The 14,306-nt window shown below is 38.5% G+C and overlaps 1 protein-coding gene across 1 annotated transcript in view; it reads left to right on the forward strand.

Moving 5' to 3' along the window:
• Nucleotides 1–14,306, forward strand: part of tgm2b (transglutaminase 2b) — an 80,548-nt gene that overhangs the window by 51,391 nt on the left and 14,851 nt on the right. Inside the window, exons 3-10 of the mRNA XM_062056386.1 lie at nt 777–995; nt 2,442–2,560; nt 4,394–4,522; nt 4,593–4,770; nt 4,893–5,025; nt 10,648–10,754; nt 12,115–12,354; nt 12,418–12,693. Coding sequence (XP_061912370.1) covers nt 777–995; nt 2,442–2,560; nt 4,394–4,522; nt 4,593–4,770; nt 4,893–5,025; nt 10,648–10,754; nt 12,115–12,354; nt 12,418–12,693 — 1,401 coding nt within the window. The remainder of the gene's footprint in view (nt 1–776; nt 996–2,441; nt 2,561–4,393; nt 4,523–4,592; nt 4,771–4,892; nt 5,026–10,647; nt 10,755–12,114; nt 12,355–12,417; nt 12,694–14,306) is intronic.

A 14,306-nucleotide genomic window follows, 5' to 3' on the forward strand; every position in this document is an offset into this window, starting at 1 on the left:
CTATTGGGTTGAGTTTTTTCTTGCCCTGATGTGGGATCTGAGCCGAGGATGTCGTTGTGGCTTGTGCAGCCCTTTGAGACACTCTGAATTTAGGGCTATATAAGTAAACATTGATTGATTGATTGATGAGCATTCCTCAACTTTCTCACTCTTTTTTGCCACTTGTGCCAGCTTTTTTGAAACATGTTGCAGGCATCACATTCCAAATGAGCTAATATTTGCAAAAAATAACGTTTACCAGTTCCAAGGTTAAATATCTTGTCTTTGCAGTCTATTCAATTAAATATAAGTTGAAAAGGATTTGCAAATAATCGTATTCTGTTTTTATTTAGTTTTTACACAACGTGACAACTTCACTGGTTTTGGGTTTTGTAGTATGTGATGCAAAAAATTTGAAAAAATGCATATTTTTTCTGTGGAAGTCCAAATGTAATTGTGGTGGGCCACCACAAATACAATAATGTGCCATGGTAAGCACTGACCTGGATTCTGTGATCCCCTTGGTTTGGGTTGTGGGCAGAACTAAGTGAAGGAGAAGGCCTTCTGGACAGACGTAAGCACGACCGGCGTGAGGTTAGCTCATTTACCAGAAGACAACCTGAATGTGAGCCATTTAAGACCACATGAGTCCTGAATCATTTGAATTATAATTCGGTTCTGGTTCACTGGTCGTGCACTCAAAGAGACTCAAACGGAATGTGGTTACTTTGACAAAAGTTCTCCTGATGTTTGTTGGCCGGAGTCAAATATAAAACAAATGTTATTGACTGTTCCAGGTCCCCAACCTTCTGAGCAGTACGGCACCCGGGCGTCCTTCGGTCTGTCTGCCAGCGTGGATACTTCCCGCTGGAGTGCGGCCGCCATCAGCCCCCCCGGAGACATGGTGGCCCTGTCCATCTGCGCCGCCCCCGACGCACCCATAGGACGCTACACCCTGGACCTGGGGCAATCGGCACGGATTGATTTCGTCTTGCTATTTAACCCATGGTGCTCAGGTGGGTGAACGGAACACACCTAGACTTGCCCACAGCGATACGATACGTTCGGACGAACACCAGAGCATTTATGATAACGCTAATCTTGGTCTACAGTAGGGATTCCTATGGCCCGACTGAACGGGGACTAGTCCGGGGTGTAAGCCACCTCACCCAAATTGAGCTGGCCGCGACCCTAATGAGGACACTGAGCATAGAAAACAAATGGATGGTTCGTAGGAGTTCCTTTGTGACCCCCTAGGGACCAAACATGAGTGAAGAGAATGAGATGTTTATGCTCCACTGATGAGAGTATTTGGCAAGCGCCGCTCCTTGAAATCACCGTAGTTGTGTGGACTCTGACGCAATGGTTTGTTTACATGTACAACTTTCTCCGACGCTGCCACAGAAAGACGTATTTTATGCCACCCCTCCTTTGTCTCATTTTGCCCACCAAACTTTTTATACTGTGCGTGAATGCACAAAGGGTGAGCTTTGACTGCATGCTAACATGCTATTTAGGCTAGCTGTATGTACATACTGCATCATTATGCCTCGTTTGTAGGTATATTTGAGCTAATTTAATTTCCTTTACTTATGTCCTCTGTGTATTTAATTTATATTTGCATGTCTCATGACACATTATCTGTATGTAATATTGGCTGCATTTCTCATAGTTGTTTGTGTGCCATGTTGTTCCAGACCACAGCAAACGTTACCCAGCTTGCAAAGATTGTAATAATTCTATTAGACAGCCTGCCGTTTTCTTTAACTTGGACACACACATGTATACCTTTGGCCATTCTGAGCCACTCATTTCCAGGAGTTATCTCACCCTCTGAGAAGTTTTACAAATATTTTCCAATGTTGTAAAAATGTGTAGAATAAATATTACATTTCAACATTTCTGTCAACGAAGATTTGCGTCAGCCTGCGACACATAGTCATTTTGATAGTAGGCTATTATAGCGAATATAGACACTTACATCATGTGTTGCCTTCATTATAACACTTATATAAGACGTTTAAAGTCATTTTGATAGTAGGCTAATATAACTAATATAGACACTTACATCATGTGTTGCCTTCATTATAACACTTATATAAGACGTTTAAAGTCATTTTGATAGTAGGCTAATATAACTAATATAGACACATCATGTTTTGTCTTCATTATAACACTTATATAAGACGTTTAAAGTCATTTTGATAGTAGGCTAATATAACTAATATAGACACATCATGTGTTGTCTTCATTATAACACTTTTCAATTTTTGCGGTTTCAGACAGATTTGTGTAATGTATTGTTGGTCCAATATGGTCCTTTCAACATTTTGGATTGCCGACCTCTGCTTTAGTTCTATAAAGTGAATCCGGTATTTGGTTATAGCATTTGTGGAATTTGACAGCTAAAGGCGCGTTGGAATGGGTTGTTTGTTTTATTGTTTCTCGTTTCTTGGCAACAGGGGACGCTGTATACATGGAAAAGAAGGAGGATTTGGAAGAATATGTCTTGTCTCAGGATGGAATCATCTTTCGAGGCAACGCCAAACATCCGATAGCGACTCCATGGAACTTTGGCCAGGTACCAACAGCAAAGCGCCAACTTACTTCACATTAGGGTTGTCTTGATACCAATATTTTGGTACTGGTACGGGTACCAAAAGGTATTTAGATATTTTTCGATACTTTCCTAAATAAAGGGGACCGCAAAAAAATTCATTATTGTCTTTATTTGAACCAAAAAGTCTTAGGGTACATGAAACATATGTTTATTATTGTAATTTAGTCCTTAAATAAAATAGTGAACATACTAGACAACTTGTCTTTTAGTAGTAAGTAAACAAACAAAGACTCCTAATTAGTCTGCTGACGTATGCAGTAACATATTGTGTCATTTATCTACCTATTATTTTGTCTACATTATGAGGGACAAACTGTAACAATGTAATTTTAATCTACTTGTTCATTTACTGTTAATATCTGCTTTTTTTCTGTTTTAACATGTTCTATCTACACTTCTGTTAAAATGTAATAATCACTTATTCTTCTCTTCTTTGATACTTTACATTAGTTTTGGATGATACCACACATTTAGGTATCGATCCGATACCAAGTAGTTACTGGATCGTACATTGGTCATATTCAAAGTCCTCATGTGTCCAGGAAAATATTTACTGAGTTTATGAATATAATATGAATTTAAAAAAAAAAGAAAAAAGATTTTGTGACAATAAAACAAATATCAATGTAATCATAGTAGTATCAACTAGATACGCTCTTGTACTTGATATCATTACAGTGGATGTCAGGTGTCGATCCACCCATGGCATTTGTTTACATTGTGACGCCGGTGAGCTATTGTATCCTCCTACGGTGTGTAGTGAAGCATGTTTAGCTATTCCTCATCCTGCAGTGATAATGTTACTTGTAAGAAACTTACTTTATTTGTCGCCATGGAGGCAAGGATTAGTGATTTAGAAGTAGCTAAAACACTGTGGATGGATGTTAGCTGGTAGCTTGCTAGCCATGTCTTAAAGCAGTGGTCCCCAACCTTTTTGTAACTGCGGACCGGTCAACGCTTCAAAATTTGGCCCACGTACCGAGGGGGGGGGGGGGGGGGGGGGGTGGTTAGGTTTATTTTTTTGTTTCATTTGTTTTGTTTTTTTGTCATAAAGAAATACAATCATGTGTGCTTACGGAGTGTATCCCTGCAGACTGTATTGATCTATATTTATATATAAAGTATATATTGTGTTTTTTATGTTGATTTAATAATGGTTGGGGACCACTGTCTTAAAGCACCTCTTCCTGAGGGTGTTTTAGTGTTATAACTTCACCTTTATCTTTACTTTTTACACCAAAATGCGTCCATTCTCCCTTTTTTGTCTACACACCATGTCTGCTTGTAAGTACTCAGTGTGTGTGCGCTGCCGAACATGTTCCTCTGCTCGTAAAACCAGCAATGTCACCATGTGACGAGGCGCTTGTTAAAAAAAATATATATATATATTTTTTGTAAACAGAGTATAGTACCGTTTTTGATTCATTAGTATCGCAGTACTATATTAGTACCGGTATACTGCACAACCCTACTTCACACACACGCGTACCTTTATGTTTACAGTGTCAGAGTTAGATGACTAGTCTGTATTTGGTGTGCGATACAAGTGAAGATGTCCCCATGTGTTACTGAAACACTGAATCATTGTTTATAAATCAGTCAGACAATGAATAATTCAGAGGTCAGATCCTGGAATGAGCAGCACATAACTCGTGAGATTACCGAGGCTTCAACTGCACCTGCTCAGAGGTTTCCCCCCCCCCCCCGAGCACGCTTCTGGCATATGTTCTCCTGTCTTGTATCAATCACCAACAGACGAGGAGCTGTAATTAAACATGTTTTCATTTTGCACAGTTTGAAACTGGAATCCTGGACGTGTGTCTGCGGATTCTGGACATGAATCCTAAATGTCTGCGTAATCCAGGCAAAGACTGCTCCGGCAGGAGAAACCCCATCTATGTGTGCCGAGTTCTCAGTGCCATGGTGAGTAAGGAGCTGCAGTTCTGATCTTCTCCTTTCTATGCTTTGTGCTGACACCCCTGTGGCCCGGCAGGTGAATTGTAACGATGACAAAGGGGTTCTGCTGGGGAACTGGACAGATAAGTTTGACGGGGGCGTGAGCCCCATGTTCTGGAAGGGGAGCGTGGAGATTCTGCACAACTGGGACACGCAAGCCTGTCAGCCCGTCCGCTTCGGACAGTGTTGGGTGTTTGCCGCCGTCGCCTGCTCAAGTAAGATAGGACGCCGCGGAACTCGCCGTCCTATCACGAGGAAACACACATCGTCACTCTTCCCGACGCAGGACTGTTTATGTGAAAACATTTTTTTTTAACGTCGACTCTTCACACCGCAGTTTCCAGGGCGCTGGGCATCCCCTGCAGAGTGGTCACCAACTACTACTCAGCTCACGACGCCAACGGCAACCTGGTGATCGAACGCTACATCAACGAGCATGGAGAACTCATGCGCTCCAGAGAAATGATCTGGTATGCCTGATGAAATAATTCAAGAGATTTTTTAGGTCAGAGGTGTCAAAGTGGTTTTCACTGAGGGCCACATTGCAGTTATGTTTTTAACAGTGAATAATATTATTACACAATTTTTAAAATGCATTTTATGAGTAGATTATAGGGTTGTACGGTTTACCGGTATTGGTATAGTACCGCAATACTAATGAATCATATTCGGTACCATACCGCCTCTAAAAAGTAACGGCCCCGCTCACCCGTCATCGTCACGTCATGACATTGCTGGTTTTACGAGCAGAGGAGCATGTTCGGCAGCGCACACACATGGAGTACTTACAAGCAGACACAGTGTGTAGACAGAAAAGGGAGAATGGACGCATTTTGGTGTAAAATGTAAAAATAAAGGTGAAGTTATAACACTGAAACACCCTCAGGAAGAGGTGCTTTAAAACATGGCTAGCTAGCTAGCAGCTAACATCCATCCGCAGTCAGCAGTGTTTTAGCTACTTCTACATCACTAATCCTGGTCTCTATGGTGACTAATAAAGTACGTTTCTTACAAGTAGCATTATCACCGGAGGACGAGGAATAGCTAAACATGCTTCACTACACACCGTAGCTCACCGGCGTCAAAAAATGTAAACAAGCGCCATTGGTGGATCTACACCTGACATCCGATGCAATGATACCAAGTGCAGGAGCGTGTCTAGTCGATACTACTATGATTACATCGATATTTTTTGGCATCACAACATCTTCTTTCGTTTTTATAAATTTTAGATATTAACAGTAAATGAAGAAGTACATTAAAAATCAATTTTTACAGGTTGTCCTTAAAATTCTTGACAAAATAAAAGGTAGATAAATGACACAATATGTTACTGCATACGTCAGCAGACTAATTAGGAGTCTTTGTTTGTTTACTTACTACTAAAAGACAAGTTGTCTACTATGTTCACTATTTTATTTAAGGACTAAATTACAATAATAAACATGTTTAATGTACCCTAAGATTGTTTGTTAAAATAAAGCCTATAATGCAATTTATTTTGGTCCCCATTAATTAGAAAAGTATCAAAGTACCGAAAAGTATCGAAATAAATGTTGGTACCGGTGCCAAAATATTGATATCGGGACAACACTAGTAGATTATTTAAAAACTAAAATGTAAAAAAAAAAAGTGGTAAATTGCAGTAATTTCACCTTAAAATGTAGTGTATATTACTGTACATGGAAAAACAGTACTGCTGTTTTTAGTGTAAAAAAAAGGCAGCTCAGTTGCCAGAATTTTACTGTAAAATTTACCTTTTTTTTTTTTTTTTTACTGTAAATAAAAAAAAAAATACAATTTTACAGTAAATTGTTGGCACCTGAGCTGCCAGTTTGTTTGTTTGGTTTTTTTTTAACCGCAAATGAACAACTGTCGATTTTTCGGTGTATTACTGTAAATGCCAAAACGGCACCACAGTTTATTACAGTAAAAAAAAGTACTGTTTTTTTCATTTAGAGAAAAATGCTGTAAAAACCACAGTAACTTTCACAATTTGACCATGAAATCTATTGCTACTTTTACATTGCATAATTTGATGGTTAACTTGCTTTGAAATCATTATTATTAGCATTTATTTATATTTAAAAAATGGTTTCAATGTTTATTATATATTTTTGCATAATTAAACAATATTTAAGTTAGCATAATTTGCGATTACATGGAGTATGTGCATTTTTTTCTTCTCACAAAATAGAAAAAAGAATACATTTAGTAAGAAAAGTTACAGTACTTTATTATACATATTATTTCCAGGCTTTCGAGGGCCAAATGAAATGAAGTGGCGGGCCACATCTGGCACATGGGCCTTGAGTTTGACACCTGTGAAGTAGTGGTTCTCAAACTTGTTTCACCAAGTACCACCTCAGAAAACACTCTCAACTAGGCCTGAGTATTCATTAACAACAAGGAAGAGGTTTTATTCAGCAAATACTATATTCAGTAATACTTTTGGCCACTGTAACATTACACACCATTTGAACAGTAACACTGTGTTTGAATTTTAAAACCCCCCCACCTTTTTAGTATTTTTTTTAATTACGGGCCTGCTGCAATGCAAGCAGCCCATATTATTATTGCTCATACTTCACCTTGTATTATTATAGTTCCGCATGTTTCTCTTACGATTAATACGAGACGAACTGGCCAACGAACCCCCACATATGTTATACCGTCGGAAAGGTTTTGTTCGCAACGACTGGGGTACTTTAAGTTGGGAACATTTTGTGTTGCCATGGCAACACTATTCACAAATGTAAAAAAAAAAAAGGGCCAATTTAATGGGTACATACCTTTTTAATCAGTGTCACTATTTGCATTAAGGCCGTCTGTGAAGAAAAATCCATAAAAGTAACAACTTATTATTCCGGAATTTACGGTGATTGTTACATTAATACATCTCTGACACTCTCCAACTAGGCCTAAGAATTCATTAAAAACAAGGAAGAGGTTTTATTCAGCAAATATATGTAATATTTTGGCCACTGTAACATTACACACCGTTTGAACAGTAACACTGTGTGTAAATATAGAAAAAACACCTTTTTAGTACATTTTGTATTTAACTTATATTGCAACAGACTGGATCCGACGTTATGTTTTGTTCCACGTCTAGATTAATCATTGTTTAACAGATGTGGTTTTATTATTGTTAGGTGCAGCTTTCTCCGCCAATGTTAGGCCTTTTTTACATGAGTTTTGCGTGTTGGCGAAGTTTTATTTTTATTTTCTGCCACTGTAATTGTACAAATATGCATGGAAACACTCCTACAGACATCAACAATGTGACGGTATAGTAGGTATGAATTGTTTTAGTTGTATTGTAAAACTTACAGACGTTGCTTGGAGTGATGAATGAAGAGTACTTACGAGTAGACGGAACAGCACTTGTACTTCCGGTCGAAAGCTCTAAACGGAAGGAAATGACTGGCGACGTTCACGCGGCAGCAGCTCCCGTGGGCGAACTCGTCCAAAAGACGATAGCGCAAACAATAACACACCATTTCAGTGTCACTATTTGCATCGTGGCCGTCGGCGAAGAAAAATCCATAAATTAGCCGCACCAATTTATAAGCCGCAGGGTTCAAATCGTAGGAAAAAAGTAACTGCTTATAATTCTGGAATTTACGGGGATTGTTACATGAATACATCTCTGACACTCTCCAACTAGGCCTAAGTATTCATTAAAAACAAGGAAGAGGTTTTATTTAGCAAATATATGTAATATTTTTGGCCACTGTAACATTACACACCATTTGAACAGTAACACTGTTTGAATACAAAAAAAAAAAACTTTTTAGTATTTTTTTTATTATGGGCCTGCTGCAATGCAAGCAGCTCATATTATTATTGCTCATACTTCACCTTGTATTATTATAGTTCCGCACGTTTCTCTTACAATTAATACAAAACGAACTGGCCGAAGAACCCCCACATATGTTATACCGTCGGAAAGGTTTTGTTTGCGCCGACGGGGGTACTTTAAGTTGGGAACATTTCGTGTTGCCATGGCAACTCTATTCACAAATTTAAAAAAAAAAGAAAAAAAAGGGCAACTTAAAGGCCTACTGAAATGAATTTTTTTTATTTAAACGGGGATAGCAGATCCATTCTATGTGTCATACTTGATCAGTTCGCGATATTGCCATATTTTTGCTGAAAGGATTTAGTATAGAACAACGACGATAAAGTTCGCAACTTTTGGTCTCTGATAAAAAAAAGCCTTGCCCCTACCGGAAGTAGCGTGACGACACCGGAGGAAGGACTGCTCATATTTTCCCATTGTTTACACCAGCAGCGAGAGAGATTCGGACCGAGAGAGATTCGGACCGAGAAAGCGACGATTACCCCATTAATTTGAGCGAGGATGAAAGATTTGTGGATGAGGAACATTAGAGTGAAGGACTAGAATGTAGTGCAAGACATATCTTTTTTCACTCTGACCGTAACTTGGGTACAAGCTGGCTCATTGGATTCCACACTCTCTCCTTTTTCTATTGTGGATCACGGATTTGTATTTTAAACCACCTCGGATACTATATCCTCTTGAAAATGAGAGTCGAGAACGCGAAATGGACATTCACAGTGAATTTGATCTCCACGACAATACATCGACGAAACACTTTAGCTACGGAGCTAACGTGATAGCATCGTGCTTGATATATAGAAACAAAATAAATAAATCCCTGACTGGAAGGATTGACAGAAGATCAACAATACTATTAAACCAGGGACATGTAAATACACGGTTAATGCTTTCCAGCCTGGCGAAGCTTAAAAATGCTGTTGCTAACGACGCCATTGAAGTTAACTTAGCTACGGAGCTAACGTGATAGCATCGTGCTTAACTGCATATAGAAACAAAATAAATAAATCCCTGACTGGAAGGATAGACAGAAGATCAACAATACCATTAAACCAGGGACATGTAAATACACGGTTAATGTTTTCCAGCTTGGCGAAGCTTAAAAATGCTGTTGCTAACGACGCCATTGAAGCTAACTTAGTAACGAGACCTCACAGAGCTATGATAAAAACATTAGCGCTCCACCTACGCCAGCCAGCCCTCATTTGCTCATCAACACCCGTGCTCACCTGCGTTCCAGCGATTGACGGAAGGACGAAGGACTTCACCACGATCATCCGTGCGGTCGGTGGCTAGCGTCGGCTAGCGCGTCTGCTATCCGAGTCAAAGTCTTCCTGGTTGTGTTGCTGTAGTCCGCCGCTAATACACCGATCCCACCTATAACTTTCTTCTTTGCAGTCTTCATTGTTCATTAAACAAATTGCAAAAGATTCACCAACACAGATGTCCAGAATACTGTGGAATTATGAGATGAAAACAGAGCTATTTTGTATTGTATTCAATGGGGTACCGATACTTCTGTTTCACTGGCTACGTCACGCGCATACGTCATCATCCAAAGACGTTTTCAACCGGAAGTTTAGCGGGAAATTTAAAATTGCACTTTATAAGTTAACCCGGCCGTATTGGCATGTGTTGCAATGTTAAGATTTCATCATTGATAAATAAACTATCAGACTGCGTGGTTGGTAGTAGTGGGTTTCAGTAGGCCTTTAATCAGTGTCACCATTTGCATTATGGCCATCGGCGAAGAAAAATCCAAAAGTTAGCCGCACCAATTTATAAGACCACAGGACAATCGTAGGAAAAAAGTAACAACTTATTATTCCGGAATTTACGGTGATTGTTACATTAATACATCTCTGTCACTCTCTAACTAGGCCTAAGTATTCATTAAAAACAAGGAAGAGGCTCCAAAGGACAAACAATAACACACCATTTCAGTGTGACTATGTGCTTGTGGCCGTTGGCGAAGAAAAAAACATAATTTAGCCGCACCATATTGTAAGCCGCAGGGTTCAAATCGTAGGAAAAAAAGTAACGGCTCATTATTCCGGAATGTACGGTGATTGTTACATGAATACATCAAAGCTGAGCATGTTTAGTAAAAGCTGAATATTTTTGATTGAATCATTTTTGTATATTTAGTTCAAATGAAAGGGCTAATTATTAACAACCTAGACTGCAAGACACAGGATCACGGTATGTTGCATACTTTTTCCTGCAGGAACTACCACTGCTGGGTGGAGAGCTGGATGACTCGACCCGACCTCACTGCTTCTCATTATCACGGCTGGCAGGCCAGTGACCCCACCCCTCAAGAGAAAAGCGGAGGTAACAACCAAATATTGTTTTTCTGGTAATAGAGACGTGAGAACACGCATGGTTTTAGGGCTGTGAGTCTCTAAAAAGTCGATTCGATTCTTGGAGAGTAACGATTCAGTTCAGAATCCGTTCCCCATGGAGAATTATTCTTAATTCTTAATCAATACTTTGTAATAACATTGGATGCCAGTTTTATGATTAACTACATTCCTCCATAAAATAGATAAACAGCTGTAATACATTTCGATATGACTTCAAAGAAATAAATACAATTTACCCAAACATTTATTAAATTCAAATACAAATAAGACAACAAGAGAAGTATCCATCACTTCTCTTTTCTAAAGTAAATGTGTACAGCAGATGTAGATCATCTACAACAGAGGTGTCAAAGTAGTTTTCAATGAGGGCCACATCACAGTTATGTTTGGCCCAGAGGGGCGCGTCTAACAGTGAATACCATTATTACACAATTTTTTTTAATGCATTTTATCAGGAGATGTTTTTTATTTAATTAAATTAAAAATAAAAATATGGTAAGTTGCAATAATTTCACCTCAAAATGTATTGTATATTACTGAAAATGGAAAAACAGTACTGATGTTTTTATGGTAAAAAAAAAAAAAAAAAAGGCAGCTCAGTTGCCAGAATTTTACAGTCAGATTTGCATTAGTTTTTTTTTACTGTAAATTTAAAAAAAAATGTTTTACAGTAAAATTTTGGCCCCTTACCTGCCAGTTTTTTTTGTTTTTTTTTACAGCAAATTAACAAGTGTAGATTTTTCGGTGTATTACTGTAAATGCCAAAACGGCACCACTGTTTATTACATTAAACAAGTACTGTTTTCTTCAATGAGAGAAAAATGCTGTCAAAAACCACAGTAAATTTCATAATTGTACCATTAAATCTATTGCTACTTTTACATTGCACCATTTGATGGATAACTTGCTTTGACATTATTATTATTAGTATTTATTTCTATTAAAAAAAACTGTTTGATAATATATTTTTGCATAATCAGACAATATTTAAGTGAACATAATTTGCGATTACATGGAGTTCTTTTTTTTTTTCTCCCAAAATAGACAGAAAGAATACATTTAAATACTTTATTGATACATATTATTTCAAGGCTTTCGAGGGCCAAATTAAATGAAGTGGCGGGCCACATCTGGCCCCCGGGCCTTGAGTTTGACACCTGTGCTCTACATCAACAATATGATTTGCCTCAGTGACTGGACAGGACAGAATTAAAGAAATAAAAAAATAAATAAAAATGTTTAACCGATTAAGCATTGTTGCAAAAAAATATACAATTCAAAAATCTTTATTTTTAATTGTTTTTAATATATTTGGTGTGTTCCCTCAGGGGTGTACTGCTGCGGGCCCATCCCCGTCAGGGCCATCAAGGATGGGGAGCTCATGTCCAAGTACGACGCTGCCTTTGTCTTCGCTGAGGTCAACGCCGACGTGGTCACCATGATGAAGAAACAAGACGGCAGCACATCGGAGGTGACCTCCACTCAAGTGGTGGGGAAGATGATCAGCACCAAGAGCGTCGGCGGCGACGACCGAGAAGACATCACTCACCTTTACAAGCATCCTGAAGGTACGCTGAGTGACACGCCCACAGACCTATCCATTAGGGACACCCCCGTGTCAATGTTGGCAGGCTCTGATGAAGAACGCGAGGTCTTCAAGAAGGCCGACCACCAGAACAAGCTGCTCCAGCAGAAGGACAACCAAGGCCTGCATGTGGCCATCAAAGTCTCCCCCGAGATGAAGAAGGGCTGCGACTTTGACGTCTTTGCCGTGGTCACCAACAACACCCGGAGCGACAAGAAGTGCCGCCTGCTCTTCGGGTCCTGTGCTGTGTCCTACAATGGCCTTCAGGGAGGGAACTGTGGCTTCAAAGATCTGCTGAACATGGAGCTCTCACCTGGCGCAGGTGAGCAACACAACACCAACTTTGATATTTTAGAAAATACCTCCGCCGAATGCAAAGACAGAACCCAGCAGGCACAAGACCTGAAAACAACGTTGAGAAGTTGTTGAATTAGGTCCTGATGTTGCGCAACTCAAACATAATGTTGAATCAACATGCTTTTTGACGACGTTTATTCAATGTCTGGTTGTGACGTTCATTTGACCATTGAATTTTGGTCATTTCCCAACCAATATTCCACAACACAAATACAACGCTGAAACAAAATGCTTTTTGACAACGTTTATTCAATGTCAGGTTGTGACGTTAATTTGACCATAGAATTTTGGTCATTTTTCCAACCAATATTCTACAACAGTGGTCCCCAACCACCGGGCCACGGCCCGGTACCGGTCCGTGGATCGATTGGTAATGATTATTTTTTAACTTAAAAAAAAAAAAATTAAATCAACATAAAAAACACAAGATACACTTAAGATTAGTGCACCAACCCATAAACCTCCCCACTCATTCACAATCATTCGCACAAAAGGGTTGTTTCTTTCTGTTATTAATATTTCTGGTTCCTACATTATATATCAATATAGATCAATACAGTCTGCAGGGATACAATCCGTAAGCACGCATGATTGTATTTTTTTATGACAAAAAATAATAAAATAAGAACAAAAATTTAAAAAATACCATACCCCCCCCTGTCCGCAGTTACAAAAAGGTTGGGGACCACTGTTCTACAACACAAATACAACGTTGAAACAACATGCTTTTTAACGTTTATTCAATGTTGGGTTGTGACGTGGATTTGACCATTGAAATTTGGTCATTTCCCAAACAATATTCTACAACACAAATACAACGTTGAAACAACATGCATTTTGACAACGTTTATTCAATGTCAGGTTGTGACGTGGATTTGACCATTGAAATTTGGTCATTTTTCCAACCAATATTCTGAATTATAACTACTTTGTTACTGTACTTTAGTATACAATGAACATATCTGTACTTTACTTCATTATTTATGTCTGACAACTTTCACTTTTACTCCATTACATTTCCTTCATAAAATAACTACTTTCACTATATACTATATAAAATCAACAATAATAATAATGATGATTAATGATATTAAAGCAAACATAGCTCTGGTATCGAAAAATAGTATTTTATCGACTGATATCGAAATTGGACTTTTGGGAATATATCAAGAAGAAGAAAGACGTAAATGAGATGCTGTAATTACAGCCAATCTAAACCGCAAAGGGGACGACACCTATTTCTTGAATTTGAAAACTCATTGTACATATGCAACTTAATTTTTTAAATTCAATTATGAATTGGAGTGCATGAGAAAGTGGAAAAGAAAACATAGCTTCCTTTGAGCGTATGGTCATTGGTGAACAAATATATTACAGCAGATGTTTCAACTGTCAAGGTAAAAAATTACTTTACCTAAATTTGGTCTGAATAGAAGATGCTGAAACAATATCCAATACGATGGCATAAATAATTTATTAGAGCTGAACATGACCAACTAACATATATATGTATGTATATATATGTATAAATTATGTGTGTATATATGTGTGTGTATTATAATGTGTATGTATATATGT

This window comes from Entelurus aequoreus, linkage group LG01 (assembly GCF_033978785.1).
Source record: "Entelurus aequoreus isolate RoL-2023_Sb linkage group LG01, RoL_Eaeq_v1.1, whole genome shotgun sequence".
NCBI lineage: Eukaryota > Metazoa > Chordata > Actinopteri > Syngnathiformes > Syngnathidae > Entelurus > Entelurus aequoreus.